Source organism: Rhipicephalus microplus, unplaced genomic scaffold (assembly GCF_043290135.1).
Source record: "Rhipicephalus microplus isolate Deutch F79 unplaced genomic scaffold, USDA_Rmic scaffold_18, whole genome shotgun sequence".
NCBI lineage: Eukaryota > Metazoa > Arthropoda > Arachnida > Ixodida > Ixodidae > Rhipicephalus > Rhipicephalus microplus.
In genome coordinates, this window is record NW_027464591.1 from 484,124 (window position 1) to 506,905 (window position 22,782).

General features: G+C 44.7%; 2 protein-coding genes across 2 annotated transcripts in view; both read right to left on the reverse strand.

The window, feature by feature from the left end:
• Window positions 1–59: 59 nt before the first annotated feature.
• On the reverse strand, window positions 60–17,190 carry LOC142785124 (uncharacterized). The gene is made up of 7 exons (XM_075883563.1): window positions 16,772–17,190; window positions 16,413–16,472; window positions 15,423–15,613; window positions 10,692–10,859; window positions 6,643–6,726; window positions 3,019–3,128; window positions 60–621 (listed from the first exon to the last, which is right to left on the reverse strand). The coding sequence occupies exons 3-7, from the start codon at window positions 15,468–15,470 to the stop codon at window positions 330–332; spliced, it is 702 nt and encodes a 233-aa protein (XP_075739678.1). The 5' UTR covers window positions 15,471–15,613; window positions 16,413–16,472; window positions 16,772–17,190; the 3' UTR covers window positions 60–329.
• Window positions 17,191–20,476: 3,286 nt separating this feature from the next.
• The window catches only part of LOC142785126 (uncharacterized), a 37,017-nt gene continuing 34,711 nt past the window's right edge, over window positions 20,477–22,782 (reverse strand). The window contains exons 13-14 of the mRNA XM_075883567.1: window positions 21,652–21,691; window positions 20,477–20,652 (exon numbers count right to left, since the gene is read on the reverse strand). Coding sequence (XP_075739682.1) covers window positions 20,582–20,652; window positions 21,652–21,691 — 111 coding nt within the window. The 3' untranslated portion in view covers window positions 20,477–20,581. The remainder of the gene's footprint in view (window positions 20,653–21,651; window positions 21,692–22,782) is intronic.

Sequence of the window (22,782 nt, forward strand, 5' to 3'; positions counted from 1 at the left end):
GTTCAAAGCGTTCTAAGACGTTCCGAGTTTCGACAACAAGGCCCCGACAGAGATATGATAAGGTTGCCACAGCTTAGATTGCTGACATGACGCCCTCAGCGGTGATACCTGCGTGGGTTTCTCGGTTCCTATGCAACTTGTTTGTTTGCAAGAGAAGACACTGGAACGTGTATCCTTTAACGGTCTTCAATTGCTCTGGCGAGTTCGGCTTTAACACGCTTACTCTTGATCCGCTCAACAGTGGGCTCCGAAATGTCTCTGTCGAGTTGAAATGCGATAGCAGGCAGCCGAGTATACCATAAGTCGGTCGAATGTACCGATAAACTTTCCTACTTTCTAGTCTGAGGCAGCAGTTGCAGAAGCACGAGGTGTTCTGTGATACGTGCCATGATGTCAGCGAAGAATGGCGTGCCGGCATCTACCAGCTCTATAGCAACCACAAGGGGACCGGGTAGGAGCCTGTCCACGAGTCGCAGACAGAGCCGCCACTTGGGCACTGGTTGCAGCCGTTGCGTCTTCGTCAGCATGAACATAGCGAAGCCCCAGAGATCCTCCTTGCCTTGTAGGAAGGGGGCCAGGTAGACGGTCGTGTGGAACGCCATGTACGCTAGCACCTCACGCCTAGCCATACCGAAAGGCCACATGAGAAGAGAGCGAAAGAAATGTAATGGGGCAAAATATGTCACCATCAAGAAAACAACAAAGGATCATTTCAATTTTATAATTATTCTTCAGATCTGCTTATGGTGTAGATGCCCCGGGTTGCTTGGGTAAAGTGTTGATTTTATGTTCTTAGTTCAATGTCAATACGCCGGAGAAGTTAGGCGACCATACCATCGACTACCTAATGCTGTCAGATATTCCTATTATAGTGACAATAGGTAGTGCTGACAGGGCACTCCAATAATTTCTCGCACCACCCAGCCACAATTAAAAAATATTTTAAAACACTTCATTAGGGCAAGTAAGCGCATCTCTCATAAAACTAGTGTGTGGCATTTTCGTGCCTGGCTTTTAAGTGGGTAAAAAGTGTTTTCCCGCACCAGCAATCTGCCACTAGACTTTTTATGCCTTTAAAAGAAATCAAGGGTGTCTTAAGAGTACAAATATTTTTGAATCATGTCTTCAAATACCAGAATCTTGCCATTCAGTTTCGCAGTATGAATCTGTGCAGATTTATACGGTATCACGCAGCGAGTGTGACGTTCGATAAACACATTGCCCTGGTTGAAAATACTGACACCACTGGGAAATCCTAAACAGTCAACAGTTTGCTACTTGCACATTCATATATTTGGTCGTATACAGTCGAATTATGTCTTGCTCTCTTTGTGTTTGCCTGAAAAAAACTAGGCGTTCTGAACAACTCATCACAGGAACGGAATCAGAGAAACGCAATAAAAACAATTCCGTAAATCACTTAAAACAATTATATTTAGAGGCGCCACCATTAGGATAGCCTGAGGTAGTCTCCCGAAAATATAGCGTGGTTTGTCTTACGCCAGAAGATAAACCAGGTGTATGTGAAAAACTGAAGGGTAAGTCTAATCAGTCAGCCGATCAAAATTTCCACGGCCGACTGTTTTATAAGCATGGTTGCGCAGAATGCTCGCTTCAATTTAAACGGCTAACACGCACGCACGCACGCACACACACACACACACACACACACACACACACACACACACACACACACACACACGCTACAAAGGTGTGTGTGTGTGTGTGTGTGTGTGTGTGTGTGTGTGTGTGTGTGTGTGTGTGTGTGTGTGTGTGTGTGTGTGTGTGTGTGTGTGTGTGTGTGTGTGTGTGTGTGTGTGTGTGTGTGTGTGTGTGTGTGTGTGTGTGTGTGTGTGTGTGTGTGTGTGTGTGTGTGTGTGTGTGTGTGTGTGTGTGTGTGTGTGTGTGTGTGTGTGTGTGTGTGTGTGTGTGTGTGTGTGTGTGTGTGTGTGTGTGTGTGTGTGTGTGTGTGTGTGTGTGTGTGTGTGTGTGTGTGTGTGTGTGTGTGTGTGTGTGTGTGTGTGTGTGTGTGTGTGTGTGTGTGTGTGTGTGTGTGTGTGTGTGTGTGTGTGTGTGTGTGTGTGTGTGTGTGTGTGTGTGTGTGTGTGTGTGTGTGTGTGTGTGTGTGTGTGTGTGTGTGTGTGTGTGTGTGTGTGTGTGTGTGTGTGTGTGTGTGTGTGTGTGTGTGTGTGTGTGTGTGTGTGTGTGTGTGTGTGTGTGTGTGTGTGTGTGTGTGTGTGTGTGTGTGTGTGTGTGTGTGTGTGTGTGTGTGTGTGGAATGCGTAGTCCATAGAAGAGGTGGCTTTGAAAAGTTGGCTAAGATGAGCCATGTTCTGCTTGGAAACGTCATATATTCTCAGATGTAGTCTGCACGTGTGGTCGACATTTTAATTTTACTGATATGAGGGCGTTAACTAAGCAACGGTGTTACTCTTGGACAATGGCGATCAAGTGCCGCCAGCTTATCTGATATACAATGCATGTAGAATTACGTCTGAATTTACGGCCCAGTGCGCTCTCTAGAAAATGTATCACGCATCCCGCTGGCATGTGTAACTTGTTCTTTACACTGTTGTGGTTAGCTCTTGAAACAGGTGTTAACTGTGGAAGATCCCGGCTCAACAAGTGTTTACTAGAGTCAGCCGGTTATATAAATAACAGTTCATTATTTTTTATGCGCATGACGCGAATATAACTTCCCTCTTTGGCTACTGATACAAATGAACATATTTAACTGCTTGAATTTGTCATGCATAGTTGAACAAACTAAATAAATATTTGTGATTGGTAATCTTATCTGGCATTTCATCCATTGCAATACTGCCTCGCATGCTTACATATGCATGTGTATTCCTCATCTGCATTCAGTTATTTTAAATGCCACATATTTTGCTTGGTGAAGCAGTTTCAACATCAGTGTTAAGTTATTCAGATTATTAGAGAAAGGTTATGCTGTTGCGTCTCCAGCAGCAGCGTGCGTGCAGATGATGGCGTCACGTGGAAAGGGTCTACACTTACGGCTTCGACGTCAAAAGATCTCTTAAGGCTCCAACTTGCAAGATATTTTTTACGACGTACGTGGCATCTTCACTTATGTAATCTTCCGCTCCTTTCATCACGGACAGGAACTGCAAAAGAAAAAGAAAGCGTGTAATTTATGCGGTATTGTCTAAAACAACGAATATCTTACTGCTAGAATACACTTGTCGGCTCGTTCTGCGAATCTTATGAAGCATCCGGGAGATGTGACGGATGTTACAACAGTGCAATCAGCGTCGCCTATTACTATCAACCCGAAGCTTGACGCATGCGCAGTATGTTTGGAGACAATATTATAAAACACTCACGTAAACCACGTCATATGAGTGCACCTTCGTAGGTGGCATTCACGTATCACGTGATGTGGCCCATAGTAAAGAATTGGCGAAACCTCAAGCTTTGCCTTTAAAAGTTGAAAGTGACAGCGATATCCTGTCCCTTGTGCAGAGCTACGTTCTGGGATAGGTAGGCGTCAGTGGTGACACTATGTGACAGAGAGAGAGAGAGAGAGATTGACTTTATTTAAACATATCCTGAGGAGGTTGAGAAATGGCCATTTCAACCCTTAATTCAACGTGGACACTATGTGACACGCGTTCATCTGTTACCGATTGCAGCACACGATTAACGGCTATAGAATACACTCCAGAGCAGCATCCCCTCCATAACATCCCCTTCAGCAGCATCCCCTCCATGACAGCCGAGGGCCTATGTAACGATTATTCCTGTTTTCCTAGTCGTACGAGCAATCTGTGTCTGGCGTGCGCGAGTGCTGTTTAAAACACGGTTTTTTCGCACCTGCATCCTGTAGCATGGGTGCGATGAGCAATCTCGGTAAAAAGAATATTGGTTGATCTGTTGATCTCGAAGGCACTGCCGTCTAACAAAGCGTCTCACCAAGTTAAAAAATTTCAAGAAAAATCTTCATTGCATACTACCACAATCGTTTGCGCTGAATTGTGTTGAGTATAGCGTTCTGAAAACGATGGCTAATATTGAATAACACCAAGTAATGCTGACTAAAGAAGCCGGATGATTACTCATCATTTTAAAGCCTGGTGATGGTTCTGAGAGGTCAGCCTGACGCGGATTTGAATAGCAGTCCTGCATTCTGTAAGAAGCCCTAGGCAGGCCACAGTCCGTGACATGGCGACAGCTCCGTGAATGTGGCTGAAAGTACTTATCAGAACTTCTCATTTAGTCTAGCTGGTGACTCCTTATACCACAGGTCTTTTGAACAATTTGGCAAACTTAGAAAAACACGCTCACGTTCAACACAACACACACAAGGAGTTGTGTGGGGTGTTTTTCTCGAATAGATGCCTGTGTGAATGTGAGCCTGTTTTTCGGGACATTTCCTAGTTGCGCTAAGTACCGACAACATGAAATGTCTTTGTAGTTGGTACTGCAAACAACAATGAGCTTATCCCTCGTTGCTTTTAAAAATTACATCATCTCCCCTTGGGTTACGTGATGTGGAGCATCGCAGTTGTGCAGCATGAGCAGTTCGTTTTCAGGGGTGAATCTCCTTAAGGCATAGGCTTGTCCACCGTAGTTGTCTGTCGTAGCCACCTTTAGTACGTGAAGTGTTCTTTAGATGACGTTCGCATCGCTAGTACTCGAATTGATCCCTAAATGGCATGGAGGCGCGTGCTGCGTTTTAGATGTTTTGATAAACAGACAGACAGACAGGCAGGCATGCTGACAGGTGAAGAAAGCTTTTCGATTATCATTCACTTCGTGGATATGCGGTTCGACTGGTCAAAATTCACGAAGAATTCACGGGTTCCGTATTTATCTCTGGAGCTTCAGCCACTCATCATCATTCACTCCGTGGATATGCTGTAATTTTTTCAATCAAGAAACTCACTAGCAGATGCTGCCTGTATCAGCGTTGCGAGACGCAGCGTGGAGGAATGCTTAGAAGAGAGGGAAGAGTGAGCGCATAGAGTTTCCTAAATATACACTAGAGGGAACTCTGGCGCTAGTGTCTATGGGAGCTGCAACGCACGGCGCTCGATCGAGCATGGGAATAATGGGTAGTACATAAATTCGTCTAATCTTCGTACTTCTGGCTCCGTGTGTTCGTGTGGCTTCGAGCTGTTTTTTTCACGAAACCGAAATCAGCAAATGTTCAGCCGTTGGGCTTTACAACCTTATTCTTCTAGGCTTACCTATTCCAATCAAGTCACGAAGTTCAAAAGCATTCTTGTTTCTTTCGAAACGAAACCGAAACACAGCAATAAACGAAGCCACAAGTACAATGCATCGCCAGAAAGTACGAAGACTAGGCAAATGTGTGTACTACCCATCATTCCCATGATCGCTGAACGATCGCAGCGGCAGAGTTCCCTCTGGTTGATTTTAGGAAACTCTATCAGTGAGCGTAGGGTGACAGACGCTCCCTGCGTTGGCATTGCGAGGCCTGAGAGGAAGAGCGTAGTAGAGAAGAGAGAGGCGAGGGGACGCACATGCGCAATGGGGGAGCGAGCGCTAGCGGATAGCGGAAGAGAAGTGGGGAAAGTAATGGGCAGCTGTTGGAGAGAGGGAAGGAGGAGAGTCGCGCATGCATAGAGTTAGTGCGGACGAAGGACGCGTGACGTCCCACGAGCAAGAAATGCTCCACCTCTAGAATAATTAGAGCCATATCTTTCGTTTTAAACAGCCGGTTTATATGAGCGAGGACTGCTGAAAATCTTGGGATAGTGTATGCGGCAGACAGTGTGCCGTGTGTATCCTTACCCTTATCACGTTACACATTCTGCGATATTTCTTAACATTGCCTAAGTAATGAGGTCACATTTTCATATGGTAAAAATATGGAGTTGTCGGTAGCCAAGTTTAAAATCGTGGCCATGCTCAGTCGTTTAGATATATAGTATACTCTGCCAATTTCCAGATATATAACATTCACGAAACGTCCAACTATTTCAGATATGTGCTATAGTCGCTTTTCGACGAGATGACTGGCTTGTTCAGTTCATGATTTTTTCACGAAATGCAACTCCGTGCTCTGGTGTCTCATAACCGTTCAAAGATGAGGTGGCTAGAGAAGAGAGATTAATAATAGCTTGCATTCCAGTGATGCTAGTGTTGCGACTACAGTTAGATAAATTGAAACGAGCAGATGACTTTTGTATTGTCATGATACTTTGTACAGGTGTAGTTTTATGTGCATGCTACTCAAGCAAGGCGTATTTGAGGTGTATGTAACCGTAGGTAGTACAATAGGAGAGATTTAGTGACTGCGGAGTGAGAGAAAAGTACCTATCAAGAAATCGCTGTGTTGTTTGCAAAGCTATTATATCTATAGGCACGAAGGTAGTGATAAGAAGTTGGAGTTGGGCAGAAGATTCAGTTTTAGTCGGATGGGAAAATTGAAGTCACGCGTATTGACGTACACGTGTTTGCACACAGTAACATTTAGTTCGACGCCCTATGAGTAGCACCATTTTGTCACGTTATGTAGACCACTTTGAAAAAATGTTAAGTCGGAATCGCAATTTCTGGTGGCAATTACGCAGTTGCCTGCAAAAAAAAACACGTACTGAGGTATACAAACAGCAGTTTCAGATTATTGCGAATGGTGAAGGATTTCCTTACCGGTATGAACATACGGATGTAAGCATGCGAGGCGACCCAGTGCAAGTTCATTTGCTGGCTAACATGCTGGTCGAGCCGTGACAACTGTAAGAGGAAAAAAGAGGCAAGCAAATGCAGGGGACAGTCTTTACATGTGGAGACAGCTCAGCTATTGGCCACGCTTAGCTTTCTTCTGCCCGAATCCTGTATAATTGGCGGCAAAAGTGAAACGTAAGTTTAGATAAGCTGGTACGTAAAATACGATCGCGCAAATACACAAAGATAAAAGAGCACAGATACGTACGGTTGTCATTGTCTCCTTGTGTTTCTTTACCGTTACGCCCTCGTATTATAAGTTATCATGATTCACTAACTCGCCAAGTCCACCAAATTGATAATATACACAAAGCCAGAGTGTTCTAGGTGGAGCATAGGAAGGGAATTATATGGAGTCTCATGAATGCGGCACAAAGAGCACTTTCACTAGCGCATAACAGTGAAGCATTGGTCATGCCAGGCGACAACGACTATATGTACGGCCCATTATCTTTCATGCGTCTGGGGAGTGTGTTTCACTGGAGAGTGCAGCAGCACACGCACTGCCAGCCCGTCTCACTTATCCTCTCTCCTATTCTCTCTCGCTGAGATGTGCAAGGTTTTAAATTTTACCGCTAAAGTCGAACTACCCGTTTAAATATACGCTTTCGTGGTCGCATTCATGCGAATCTTATTGCTAGCGTGCTGCCGCACCATACGTCCTCGTATCGCCTGTCACAAGCACAACCTAGCTTTCAGAGATGAGCGCATGTCTTAACCATACGTAACCGTTATTCAGCATTACAACCGAATTTTACTCACAAGGTATGCGTCATGATCAGCCTTACAGGATCTGGAAGCAGCGTCAACATACGATGCCAAATTTATTCACGGGTATTGAGCTTCGACGATGAATGCTTCACCTCGTCAAGCAACCAAGGCTTTTTCCACTGTCTTTGTGGCCAAGCTTTGAGGTTGGGACGAGTTGGTGATTCATAATTACAATGATATGCAGTACAAACAATGAGGACGTGAAGGGGGGACACACATTGTTTATCTTCTTTCGAAATCCTGGACATATGCGCTGGGTGTAGACCGTGGAGATGCCTCGAACGCCTGGCGACAGACCCCATTTCGAGCACATTTTACCTTGCGAGGCCATTCCTCAGGTCACCTGCTCGGATGACCAACTCCAGCTGGTGGATCGTACTCTTACGGGCCGTACACTCACGAAGATGTCGACTGAGGGGCTCCAGACAGTTCGCAGAAAAGCATTTAACGTTTGATCCGTCTATCCTAGGAGTTCCACCGAGTTCTCTCCTCATGACAACTTTCTGCTTCCTACCCCCCCCCCCCTTCTGTCTTTTTCGTTTTAATCGCACACTGTGAAACAGGTAGCGGCGTTTTCTATTGATGTTACGTAAACAGAGCCAATGACAGCGCTAGGCTGGCCACTGTTTGAACATTTCAGCGTCCTTAGTCTGAGGCAAATCGGCACATCGCACGGACGATATTGTGCCCACATGCTATGCGACGTGAACACAAGGGACCGATCATATCAAGGAGCTCTATTTAGCATCGGCACGATGAACGCAAGCACATGTGTTTGTGGTGGTAATCATTACCTGCAGCGCCAGTAGTTCAAGTGTCACTACCAACCACATGGCATACATATTGCCACGCGCTTATTCTGCCGGCGAGAAAGAAGCAGACAAAGACGCAGTAGTCTTCGCGCAACTTTCTTTCTTTTGACTGCACTGTGCCGACCCCTTTCGGCAGTTGGACTGCATGAACGTCGCCTTTGTTTAGAACGCGACAATATAATCTTATAAAACCTGGACTATTCCGTAAGACAACAAGGCTTTCAAGAAAGCCCGGAAGTTTTAGTGATAGAAGCTCTCGTTTGATAAACGTTTGTATTATGGCGGATTAAAAGGAGTTCAAATTTAAAGAAGAGAGCCTCGCAGCGCATAATTTTGTTCTATCGTGCGTCGGACGCGACGCACGGAGAACCAATCGGCACGCCGCCCGAAGCGCGGCCCGAAAGAGAAGTGACACAGCTGATACCCGGGCGGAAACTCTCTTTACTTTTTACAGGACAATATATACAATGGTGGTGCGCTACCTTGGGGCCGTTGAACCAGTTCCGAAACCGGTATCGAAACCTCGATGCCACATATCCCCACTTGGATTTAACAGCATACCAGGGTAACGCGTAATACAATGCATATGCAAGTAGGGCTGGTAGGAGATTTCTCCTGTGCATTGTTGAACAATAAAAAATTCGCAGTGTGCGCGTTAACTAAAAGCCGAATTCTCCTGCCTCTCAATCCCCATTAGCAGCCATTGGCATGTACATTGAGCACTATCTGACAAATAAGGGTTGCTACGTTATACTCGCTGGGCGTAACCTTCTTGGTTTTAGAAAAGTTTAGCAAGCGTTGGGCCCCAGTACCATTAATACAGTGAACTAGTATATACCATGAACTCGAGGTGGTTAAAGGTGGGAAGTAGACACGAAGCGCAAGCCGCAAGAAAGTGTGCGTGTGCCACCTCTCGTTTAGTCCTTGGAATCTCCGCGGGATGCCGGTGCTTCTACATGCGGAATATATGATGAAAAGATGCAAGATGGTGGTACTTGGAGTGTTGACTAGATGGACAAACGGACCCACAGACGGATCCATTTTTTGGAAATGAAGCTAATGGCGCTATTAATAGCCGGCAGCACAACAGAGGAGATCGAAGCGAGCAGCACGAGCAGCAGCTTCTGGCGTTCCAAAAAAATGGCAGCATATCCACGGAGTAAATGTTTGATAGTGGGGCGAAGCATCCGTCCATCCATTTGTTCTTGCTTCCGTCGATCCATGCGTGCGTCAATGTGGCCACCCGTGCGTCCATCTGCCCGTACGTGCGTGAGTCTGTTCGTGCGTCCGCACGTTCATCTGTGCGTCCGTCCCTGCTTTCGTCCATGCATCCGCTCCTGCGTCCGTCCATGCGTCCATCCGTCCGTGCAGTCATCCGTGCGTCCGTCCATGCATCTGTCTGTGTGTCCGTTCGTCCACCTATTAAACACTCCAAGCACCACCATCTAGCATCTTTTCATTATATATTCCTCATATAGAAGCACTGCCATCGAGCGGACATTCCAAGGACTGAACGAGAGGAGGCACAGGCACACTTTCTTATGGCTTGCGCTTCGTGTCTGGACCGATAACGTTCTAGTGACGTGGCTATCTCATTGAAGTGGGTTACTTGCCACGCGATCATACTGCCACGACGTCTTCTATGTCGCTATGTTGGAGCTATGTTGCGCGTCATTGACCGCACGTGCAAGCTATGAACAGTAAAGACAGCCAGTTGTGCGAACAGATGTTTCCGTGCTACCCCGCGAGCAAGCGGCAAGAAAACCATATACATCATTTGAGAGGTGAAATTAGCTGCTTATATAGCATTTGCATGCACATATTTGTGCCATTAGACGAATGCATGCCGAGTGTTCTCTTGGGAAATAAATAACGGCGTGAATAGCAGTGCATATAGACAAGCTTAATCATACAGTTAAATTTTAACAAACGCTTCCTACCAAAAAATGATAATTGATTGCAAAAACAAGAATGATAAAAACGGTATGCACTAATCATTTCAACAAACAGTTGCATTTGAGTAATGCTAATTAGTAGGCGTATGTTAAGCGCTATAGCAAAAGGTAATCGTACCCATTTCATTGCAGTAGTTAGGACAAGACGCTTCAGCTGTATGATTGGAACAGCTGAATTGAGAAACGTTGGTAATTTCTGCAAGATTTTTACTTCGATAACCCAATATTTAGCTGTTTGTATTTCAGCGCAGTACAACGCATAGAACGTTCTCATTTTCTAAAACAAATTATAATTTTATTCAATCAACCAATCAACCAACCAATCAATCAACCAATCACCCAATCAATCAATCAATCAATATGCGCCCGAAGTACACCAAGGTGTTTAGGAGACCACTTATTGAAAGAAAAGCAAGAAAAGTGAAAAGTGAACAACCTTAGCCAGCGCGAACGCGATGTCCGCCACAGCTTCGCAGAGGGTGTCGTTTTGTTCACCCAAATATGCCCACGCATTGAAAAATTTGCAGGCCAGAGCCGAGAGTTGCTTTTTGCTGACTTCAGCCTGGACGTCGACGCGGCTCACGAAGATGTCCGGCTCTCCCAGCTGCGTAAAAGCATAGACGAACACGTAGAAAGTGAAGATAGTCGCATAGTGATTTTCAAGTCTGAAAACTATTGGAATGGGAGTACAGGTATTAGCTTGTCAGACAATTTTTCCGCGACAAATATAAGCAACAAAGCTTTCGCAGGGAAATATCCACGATGCAGACGTATTTAGCTTGAGAGACGCTTACAGCCATAGACTTCTAGGTATGCATAGCGGCACTTATAAAATCATTGTTGAGTTTCCCGCGCTCATCCCACAAGAAGAAGAAAACCTGCAGGCGAGCGAGCTCGTTCAAAGAAGAGACTAGAAGCCATCATTTTCTTTACGCTCAGAGCTCATTACCACATGAGACAGACTCGCCTGGGTTACGAGCCTACTCTAGGGAGCCGTGGGAGAACCTCCTCACTCGGCCAGGGCTGGAGGTCCAAAGAGGCCTCTTGGACCAGGCGGAGCGTGTTTCGAGGATAAATGGCGTCCTCGAATAGCGACCCACCTGCTCGCTGGTATAACTATCAGTTAAAGCACACGAAAAACAGACAGGAAGAGAGGACAAGCGCTTTCTCCTTCTACCCCTGCTCCTGAATAACTAATAAAGTTTTACACTACCACCGGACGCTAATGAACGTCTGTCTGAGTTCTCCGGTCCACGGTCGACTGTTCAGTTTGTCAGATATTTTTCAACATTGTACATCTATGGCGCCCACATAACAAAAAATGTAGATTATTTCCAGCATGCCTCATATTCTGCTTACACGCCACGCGCACCACATGACCCATTGGTAAACTAACAAATCTGCGGGTGGTGAACGAGGGGAAACAGTGGCCCCGAATCAGTATGTAATAGAAAAAAAAACATCGTTGTTCCTTACGTCATAGGAATCGCTATCACACGAAAGTAAAACGCATTGTTACAAAGTACATTGATATTCGAGCGCTTAAAAGATATATCTGTTGCTCATTGACAGTTAAAGCACCGTTTTTCGTAAATACATCCACGTTGACGCTTAGTGATATATCTGCGTCTCGATAGCTAACGTCCAAGAATAATGAGTGATTAATGACTAAACATGCACTTGTGGCCACGGATGCCTGCGGTAGCTGTTGTAGTTACTGGGTGAGAGCAGAACCAAAGAGAGAGGTGTGACAGCCAAAAGAGCACGACTGATTGTTCGCCAAACTTGGAATAAGGCCGCCTACTGGCGGCATTGAACGCCATTGCCCAATTAGACTGAAATGCTACGTGCGTTGTCTTCGGTGTTGACCAGCCATGATATTTTTCTTTTTCCGTGGCAAGCGTAAGCGGTGAACGTAAAGTTACATCTGGGTAAAGCAGGTTTGTTGCTCTATGCGTTGCACTACTATTATGGCCATGGATGGAGGCTATGAGTCACTCCGACGCTTTGGGTAAGGTGGCCACCTGGCAGTGTATTAAAAGCATTGAAAAAATTCACTACTCCTTTCAAAAACGCGCCAAATACGGTGGAGACGTAGAAACGACGTGTTAAAGGAAGTAATCGTGGATTCCACGGTCATGATGCATTATTACACTTTACCAATAGTACTGTGAGAGGGCAGTGGTAGATATAAAAGGCGCATCTATAAAGCGTACAAGGCACGTCACTGTGGTGCAGTGGATAGCATGACCGGCAGCTATTGCCGCTGACCAAGAAGTCGTAGGTTCGACACCCATTGACGGAACTTTTGCTGTCTTATGACCGTGTGCGCAATATTGTGGACGTGATTTCTCTGACGGAAGTACTTCACCGAAATCTTTGGGGACACCGGCATAAAACACTTTCGTGTTTACGTTTTACGTTCTAGGAGCACAATACGCATACGAGGCATGCTGGTGTTGGCGAATTCCGGGTTAAATTTGACCCCCTGGTCAAAGCCATTAAAAAATGCACACGGGCACTCATTCCACTCAACCTTCACTGAAATAATGTGGCTTTAGCAGGGAATCGAACTCGCATGGTCATGTTTAGCAGGGCAACACCTTAACTGCGATACCACAGCGGCGTTAGCGGCATATAGCATAGATCGCATGAGTGATTACCGCAAGATGACCACACTCTGTAATACCAAGTGGCCAGATCATGGATCTTACGAGTGCATTAATAGCGTGCGCGAAGAGGCCAACTAGAATTGATTATGATAATAGGGAGTTGTAGAATAGCGCACCGCGAGCCCTTGCGGTGCGGTCGCTGCCACTGCGCATGCGTCGTAACGCGAGTCGGCGTTCGCGTTCGCGGACCGCACGCAAAAATCCGATATTGCGTGCAGTGATGGCGGCCCGCATGTGGCCCGCAAGCGCTGGTTTCGAGGCTACGGTGTCGCTGCAATCGTGCGTTGCAGTTCGCACCAGGACAAACGCTATGCTAAAACTCGTATGGCGCCCACTGCGCCCACAGCGCTTGCAAACGGTATTCTGAAATTCCTAATGTTTCTTGCGTGCGTACGCGCAAGCCTTGTTCCGTGTGAGGTCTATTGTCGACGCTTACGCACACCGCAATTATACGGTAGCTGCTATGCCACAATAATCTGCCCACCCTTACATTAGCTTTCTCTGTGATCGGGCTTTGTTCCTAACCACCTACACCAATAAAAAGCTGTGCATTAACAATAATTCCTGAAATTCAGTTCAGTAATATCTCGTGAGAAGTCTTAGCACGCGAGTTTCGGGATTTAAACAAATTTTTCGCACAAATGCAAGACAAGCTTTGAATGTTGTTACAGATAAGCCCTTGGTATGTTACAGTGATTTTCGCAGATCAGCAAAGATGGTGGATATGACGACAAGGACACAAAAAAAAAACGAAAGAGATGCCTCACTTGCTTCTTCTGTGTGCTCGTCTGCACTATATATATACGCATATATATGTTAAAATTAAAAAAATTGTGGACAACAAGCTGACCCTCAGTATTGGGCACGCTTGCATCCGCTCATCAATGGAAGTCATTTTCACGGACGATGTACTGGAGAACAGCTATCCGGCTGAACCATACAATTAGAATTGGCTGTTGCATCTACCTTCGGAGCTCCTTCTTGAAGCTTTAGCTTCAGCTGAAGGATTTGCTTCACTTTCTTATCTGCTTTCTTGTTGACCTCTCACTCAGTCGCACGTTCATCCCCTTGCCCCACCACGGTGGTCTAGTGGCTAAGGTACTCGGCTGCTGACTCGCAGGTCGCGGGATCAAATCTCGGCTGTGGTGGCTGCATTTCCGATGGAGGCAGAAATGTTGTAGGCCCGTGTTCTCAGATTTGGGTGCACGTTAAAAATCCCAGGTGGTCAAAATTTTCGGAGCCCTCCACTACGGCGTCTTTCGTAATCAAATAGTGGTTTTGGGATGTTAAACCCCACAAATCAATCAACGTTCATCCCCTTGCCTCACTTGTTCCACCTCAACCCACTTACGCAATTCTGCTCTAGAGAAAACTAACTGCAACCCAAGAGCCGTTATCTTATCGGAGAAAATGCGCCCACGGCGATGGCGCTAGCGTGTCCGGCAAGCCGCAATTATCGGGCAATACGGGCCGAGCCGAGATGGTGCGATTGTTTCCGTGGGTGGCGCCACTTGACGGTGAGTACATGTGGGGCCGTGAGCAAAAAGCCCTTTTCACTGGGGCTGGGAGGGGGGTGAGCACAAAAGACTGCCGCGCAACCAGGTATAACCGCAGGAACGATACGGCGGACACCTTCTGGTTCACCAGTATACGCTGTCCTGTAATAGAGACCTTAGCCGTAGACCAAGAACTCCACCTTAGCTCTCATTGCTCACGCCCAACCTCATCTTATTTCTCTTCTCTGCTCGTTTTTATCGCCGCATGTCCGCAATCATGATCAACATAAGCCTGAGGTTGCGAGAACGTAGGTTTTAGTTTACTTAACCATGGACTAAGCTGTGGGCCGCGATAATGATGAAGCAGCGCAGAAAAGTCGCAGTCACTCTGAGGGTACCTTTGACCGATATAGGCACGGGTTGTTGGCCAGAGTGAGAACTTCCGTAATTAATGTCCGCAAGCCAGATTATAATTATGACAAGCGTCATAGTGGAGGGTTCCGGAAATTTAGACCACATAGAGTTGTCTAACGGTGCAGGTAAATATAAATACAAGGGCATCAGCACTTCCGCCAGGGTGAACTTTAGTCGCTCATTTCCTAGGTATGGTGATTGCGCAGTGTGTTACATTGGCATACTATTATTGCATATTTCGGCTAGTGGGCTAAACATCTTAAAAGCGAAAATAAATGCCTCTCTGGTATGCTCCACAATTCACTGTGTCCTATGTTCCTAGAGCGCAAGAAGGACTACAACGTGCGATGCATTTTATTGTGTTATTTGGCTCTTTAGAACAACCGCTATAGCTCGTTAGTGTTCGTTGCGCAGTGCACTAGACACTCAATGCCTACGCTGTTATACGACAGAGTGGTGCTAAGTCTATAAGTCGCCGGCAGGTCCAGTGCACTACCAGTGAATGTAGCGAGGATAAGAACCGAACGCATACTTTAAAACGCGAAAATGAGCTCGGAGGAGTATGCCCAAGGCGAAGACGCCCACCACTATTAAGTTCGGCGTTGCATTCCAAGGATTCGAGACGAGCTCCATGGAGAGAATGGGCGCGTTGTCCAGCTTGTACAGCAGGGTACCGGCCGCATGTAATACGTCACTCGCGGTGACGGAAGCGGCTTTGCTGACGTTCAGTCCGAGGGAAGCTAAGGCGCTCCTCAGATCGCTATCCGTCACGACACCTGCAAACAACGATGCGTGATATTTCCGCCGTACTGAGTGTCTGAAGCAGTAAAAAAGGACGGTCAAAGAAGTTAAAGGACGTAACTTGATTTATTCGTTTATTATATTATGTTTTGTTAGTGTCATATAGGACGTTATCAAATGCTGCAGACACCCAAGAAAACTAAAAGGGAGCAACCGATTCGGGTATAAGGATTCTGTGAATGGCGAGTTCGCATTTGCAAGACTTCCACGCAAGCAAACAAGCGAGGCATAAGAAGCATCTAGGAAACATAATACGTGTCAATTTCAAAGAGCCCCTGCTCTATAGATAATATGTGCATAGGGGTATTAAAGACGGCCAAGGAAACACGTGATCGCATCGTAACAGAGTGTACGGGTCTACGCTCAGTGCGCAGAATTGTAAGTGCGGATCATTTTAGTTCCCCGGGCTGTCGTACCTGACGTGGTCGCTTGGCGTAACGCAGGGAAAGACACGTACAAAAGTAGAAGGAAAAGGAAACAAACAAGAAATAGAAAGAAAACAATAACCGTTGGTAGAAAAATAGACATTGATGCAAAGAAATACTAAAAAATGGCAAAACTTGAAAATAAAAAAAAGTTACAAACAGAGGTAGAAAGACAGAAACAACGAGAAGTAACGATGGCTGGCCCACTCCGCACTTTTTGAGGCTTGGCTCTACTAGTGAGATATTGCATCAACTTTTGTTGAGTACGTTTGGGCTTAGAACTCGAATGTTGGCACACATTTTCTGCCTCCTCACAATTGTGCATCGTCTGCCAAACTGAGTAACAAACCTGTATGTTTGCAGGCGTTCCAGATGTTGAATAAGGGCTTCAGCTGAGCCGGTCTACCACCTGCGATAAATGGAAGGGTGAAGCGCGCGTACGCGTCAGAGGCGTGCCTCCAAGAGACTTACAAAGGTTGTCGCTGATAAACTGCGCAACTGACGCGTCCACATACGGACGCACTAAAGTTGAGTGAGAATCATGAGAAGTGATGGAAATTTATTGGACTGCCATGTATAGAAAAATGTGCCTTGTTTCATTTGCCATTGTTGAGAATGCGTCCGCGTCAGTTGTCTAATGAGCCTCGAACATCTAGTTCATAAATTAAAGATGATATACCACCTAAAATAGCACGTTTACGGCATTACCGTCGAGCACCGTCCTGGCTATTTCTTCCACGAATCCCGTAACGGCGTCGTCGGCGTTGTCGTACTGCTGGAGGTCGCTGGAGGTGGCGTGCCAGTCAGCGCAGGTGAACTCGTAGAAGTTGTCGCAGGGGTCTCGGGGGCTGTTGAATATGGCGGACAGGTAGCTGGCTGCACGGAGCAAGCGATAAACACAAGTGGTGGCTTTGATGCACTACGAATGCTTAGTTCCTAAGAAGGAACACGTACACATCGCTCTCACCCGGCTTTAATAATATTTAAAAAATACTTGAAATTTATTTTTTCGAAATCTAGTGATAACGAGTGATAGCTATGTTCGGCTTGGTGGTCAGAGTAGCTTCAAACTTGACACGCTTCTGGCTTGCCAAGCTTCTTTTTTTTTTAGTGCTATTCTTGCCTTCTTTCTTGGTGGTCTTTGAGCAGGCATCTTTGCCCCCTAGATTTTGTGGTCTTCCGTCTAGCTATATCCACCACACCACTGGATTCCGCCTCTCTCTAGCTGAAGCGCTCGCACAGGTGGTCCAGCCGTCCGCTGTCCACGGCGAGACTTGAGCAGTTGGCGACCAGACGCTGAAGAAACATCCTATAAACTTTTGCTTAGTCAGGCGGTAACAAAGCGGTATAGTGTAGTAGAACTGCAGCAGCGGCGAGGCTCATGTAGAGCGCAGCTGCCAAACTTCTCCGCAGCCGTTCACGTGGCGTGAAGTCTCGCCTGCCACCCGTTCACTCCCGTCGCTCGCGCTCACGTGGCACAAGGTCTTGCGACGCGACGTATGACGCAGCGTAGTGGAACGTTTGCTCTGAAAATTATCAGAGTGCTGATACGGCTACGTAGCTGTAGCCACAAATGATGGTGATTTGAATAAACGTAGCTCTTCGCACAGGAAGTCAGGTTTTTTAATATATGTGCTCTTGTACACGTAAGAAAAGGCATTGTTCACGCCCGTGGAATGCCATTGAAAAAAAAAAGCGCTTGAAAGAGACAGTCCAGCGCCCTTGCATTCAGTGAGACCTGTATATAAGCGGATTAAATTTGTGGCTCATGTCAATTGAGATGTGCGATTCGGTTCGTAATGATCAGAAAAATTTGCTTCAGAATTTGTCCAGAATTACTTAACGCTGGTTCATTACGGGAAACAATAGTTTTACGAGCGTAAATATAGAAAGTTGCCAGTTCTGAGTGTTCTAGATGATTCGGCTAGAAAAAAAAAACGTTTGTTAGAATGTTGTCTATTGAAGTAAAGTTTCTTCATTTATCAAGTTGACTTCAACAGAAAAGTTCTTATTTGCATACCCAATCTGGAAGTGCATAGTGTTTACTTTGACATCCGAAATTTTCGAAGAGTGCGCTCATTCCATTCAGTCAGAAAATTTCATGATTAAACCTCGGGAAAACGACGACCACAGCAACAGCGACAACAACAACATCAATGATATCAATGATGAAGAACTATGAAATGCCACTCGATAGTAAGTTATAATACGCATTATACAGAAAACACTGCCACCTTCATCAAATATAGCATTATAGACCATCGAATTGTTTTCTAAAAGTGAAAATGGGTTGTAAGGTAATTTAAAAGATAGTTTACCGACTGCGCTGAATAAAATGAGCTTATTTCATTAGCTGATAATTACGTTGAAGTTCATGGTCTCTGCAAACGAAAAAAACCACATTTGAAGAGCTCACTATTTTTCTATAGACACAGATCTTTGTGAAAACCAACAGACAATAAAGCCAAAGAAGGAGGTGTTATTTGCACTCATTTAGCTGGATTATATTTGGTATGACGTAAATGTAAAGGAATCGAAGTGGGCGAAAATCGAACATGTCGTAAGTATGTGCTAAGTACGAGGTTGAGATAAAACAAATTCGCTTTCTGCCACAGATAATTTTCAGGGGTGCAAAAAGTACTAATTACTGCTCCTTCTCAGATCCATGCAAAATTGTTGCGACTCAGGTGCAATCAAAACACAGTTTGGAAATGCGTACACATACAATATAATACCACTAAAAATTGTGACTGTATGACAAACAGCTTTAGCACAACAGTGTGTGCTATATAATGCACACTGGGCCTCAAAGAGTAAGACACAAACAATGCTCACCTTGAAGCAATATTTATCCTTTGCTCTGAAAAGCACTTTTACCTGTTGTGAAAATTTTCAGCAGTATCAGGCAGATGTTATGCAAAGGAAGATGCTGCACGTGGTGCAGCGGGACTTTGTTTGTAGAGGACATCCTAAATTCTAATACACGGGCTGTCTAGATTCTAATACACGGCTAACTTGCGCAGTTTTTGGCATATTTGTTTTCAGTGGCTTCCGCGGTGGTCCACTGCCCAATTCCACACCACACCTGTCTTTCGACTCTAAGAGCTGGTCAAGGCATAGCCTTATCGTCCGACAATTCCAGCTCCGGTTTTCGTCTAAAAACACATTACTCCTCTTTTTTATTACATACTATTAGATGAAACAAATACCAAAAGCCTAACAGCAAGGAGCTTAACACAAACCACATGAGATTGTCAAACGTAAGAAGGCAAATGCACCCATCGAGACCGAGTGTACATTATAACGCACATTTGAAGGCAACATCTTCTTATAACAAAAATATTCGCTGTTAGGTTAAACAAACGAGCAGAAGTTATTCCTAAACTCTTCCTAGGTAGACTGAAACAACAATAAAGAATATATAACTGGTAGATAATTGAGGGATTTGGGACCTACCGCAACACTGTTACTAGAACGTGGAAGCCAAAAACTATATGTTTTAAAGCAGGAAAGCATCGTTTCCACTGCAGAGTTCTTTTTGTATTGCTGATCAGAGGACACCACATATTAGAGAATGCAATTGCCCCGATAATGGTGGCTCTAATAGCACCAAGAGTTTCAACTTTAAAAAAGTAATGTGAGTTTTAGTGCACGTGGGGTCTGAAGAGGATATTTGTTCTGAATGGTAATTGTTGGACTACATCTCATCTGCCTCTACGCTTCTTTCTGAGCGCTTAAACGTATGAATTTCGGCAGTTTGAGACTTGTATATTTTTGCGTATCCTTGGCAGCACAATATTGTGAATGAAATTCGGCTAGAATCAGTGCCTTTAAACAGGCAAGAATTCCATTAAGGTCAGCGTTTTAAAGCTGGTGTTCAATTCAATATTGGGAAACAGAAATGAACAGTTTTTCTTCCCCGTGCCTTGATCAATCCTCGCTATCACCAATGAACCAGTGACGCATGGAGGTGTTGCAGGGACCACGCATGACAGGGTGTACTCAATCCTAATCAAGAAGATAGTTTTGTTGCTGTGGTCAAGTCTATATCAATAAGATGGTAATAACGCCTCAGCAACTAGGAACACGAATGTAGGAGAAATATTAGAAATTGTTCTTGTAGCCATGTGGCTTCGCGTTAGTAATTGTTATCGATCGGTTCTCCAAGCGAGTTCATTAAAAATCTAGGTATATAAAGTGGTTGAGTTATCGAAGACTCTCGCCTTGTGAAACAATAAGAGTTGATCAGAACGATTGCATTGTCTTTTCTAGAGTGTGTTGATGGTTGCAGATGACTGAATTTATGGTCGAAGTTATTTGCACCATTCACAATACCGGGAATCAACAAAATAATGTGACAAATATTTTGAAGTACGTGACGGACGTGGGGCTAGCTGTAGAATTCTCTGCAGAAACATTTCATTCGATCTTTTATTTGACTTTCTTAGAGGTACCAATGTGTTATTGTGTAGCGATGCAAACAGTTTTCTATACACAGTGAAAAAAATTTAAAGCGTCTCATTTTTTAGGCTTGCCTTCCGCTGCGCAGAACGTCGTGTTGCACAGTATATCTCCGTGTTGACGAGTGCCTGACGAAAAAAAGGAAAAAGAAAATAAAATACAGGTTAGAGAAAATTTCCTCGTCAGCCTCATGATGTTTTTTTTTATGAAAAGCTGTTTTAAAGTGCCAGGCAGTGCCCGCTTCTTGCCACGCCAGTACATTGAAAACAATGTGTTCGTTCGAAACTGCTGCTTTCAAAAGAATTGTGCTAGCATAGTTATCATGAGCGAGGTGAATAGAAGTCGAAGTTTCCTTATTAGAATATTCTACAGGAAGAACAGCATCGAGAATCAGGCTGACGTAGGTACCACCGTACCAGAAGCCCTCGTATATTGTCTGTTAAAGCGCAAACGTTGTCAAAACGTAGCCAGCTATTTTTATTTTGAAAAGAATATGGTGTCTTGGGTTATATTATTTCTCATATAAATTTAAAAATATGTAAGTACACACCATGAGTACAAATCACGTAGCGACAAAGTGGTGCAGCAATTTCATCACGGTGTCGCCACCTGCCTGTCATTTTTTGTTATGTTCACCGTCGCCTTCGGCAACAGCGAATCCGTGGTAATACCTCTAAATTTGCTGCCTTTCCTTTTTCCGTGCGTTGATTCACCGACGTATTAACCAGTAAACGAGTGCTTATAACATTTCGTATCACTGAAGAAGCTACGACCATTGCTTAGTTTGGTTTTCGACTGCACTGCTGACGCTATCGAAGCTACAACTTTTATACGAAACTGACTGTTTGTCTGGCTTTCCAAGCTACTTCACGTTACATAGGATGTTACTTATAGTTAATGAAACACCAATTAGGTTCGAGTAACTGCTTTATTGTTCAAGTACTGCGCATTGATTCACAGAGCGCTTACGTTACTCCTGAGTGCCGCAATACGGCATCTTGGTCCAGAAAGCGAACCCTGGACAACAATATCCGCGTGTTTCTGTGCCCGCCTAGGCATAAACAATGTAAGAGCAAAGTGTTGACAATGGATAATAAGACCTACAGCAGGTCGAAGTAATAACTTACTGGAATGCTTTTCTTCGTCACTTTTGGTCCAAGTCGCAGTCTTTAAGAAGTAGGACAATGTAAACGAAACAAATTCGAAAAGGATTAGTGTTAACTGAATGAAAAGTTGTCGCTATGAAATAGCAATAAGCCCACGAAACGTGATACATATAACAGAAACTGAAAATGAGCATGTAATATAAGACGTAGTATAAAATTTTACATAATTTCAATGGGCTACTTATTTATTTTGCTGTAATTTATTTTTAGTGGCGCACCTTAACCCAAAGACCATCAGGGCATCTGGCGTAACAGTCCTATTTCTCAACCGACACACGTGAAACTTAAAAGTAGCGCATTGGTAGCTGAGGTTGACGTATGATACTTGTATCACGTGGCGGGCGTCCATCTGCCCGTGCAGTATAAGTGCACAGGTAAATGGGGCATCTCTGAAAGTGTGCGTGACTACATGTAGGAAGAATGGGTTTTTTTACATGACCAAGTTCGAAGGAAGATTCAATGTACAACAAACTGATGTCTCGTTAAAAAACGCCCCCTTCGATGAACAGCAAGATAGTTAAAGGATGCCCCGTGATTGTACGTTCAATTACGTACGTTGGCCTGATTATTTTGACATTAGATGATAAAGAAAGCAGGATATTTCTAAACGTTGATTACTTGGCACTCGTTACGACGCGTACGCATCACATGTTTTTCTGTTTATATAAAGATTTTTAAATATATAAAAACAAGCTTTAGGAAAAAAAGAAGGAAAAAAGCAATAAGTCTCTTGTCTTTTTTTCTTGCCTGTCATCTGCGTCACGATGCTCATTTATACCAAAAGATAATGAATTACCAATTAATGAAGATTGACATCTTGATGCAATCATTCAAAGGTTCCCGGAGGCCGCACTTGATTACTTTTGTCTGGTTTCTCGTAAAAAGCGAAAGATTGTACTGAGCTGCGACATTACACAACTGCCGCACAACCCTATCGGTCAGAAAAGCGATGTGTAGTATGAAGGTTTGACAGTGCAAATTTTCGCTCGTGATGGCACAACCTCCAGCCAAACTGCACAACTTCAAATGGCAGGCACTCATTGGTTTTCTTCGTTAAATGACTATGCGTCCTAATTACCGAAATATTTGATT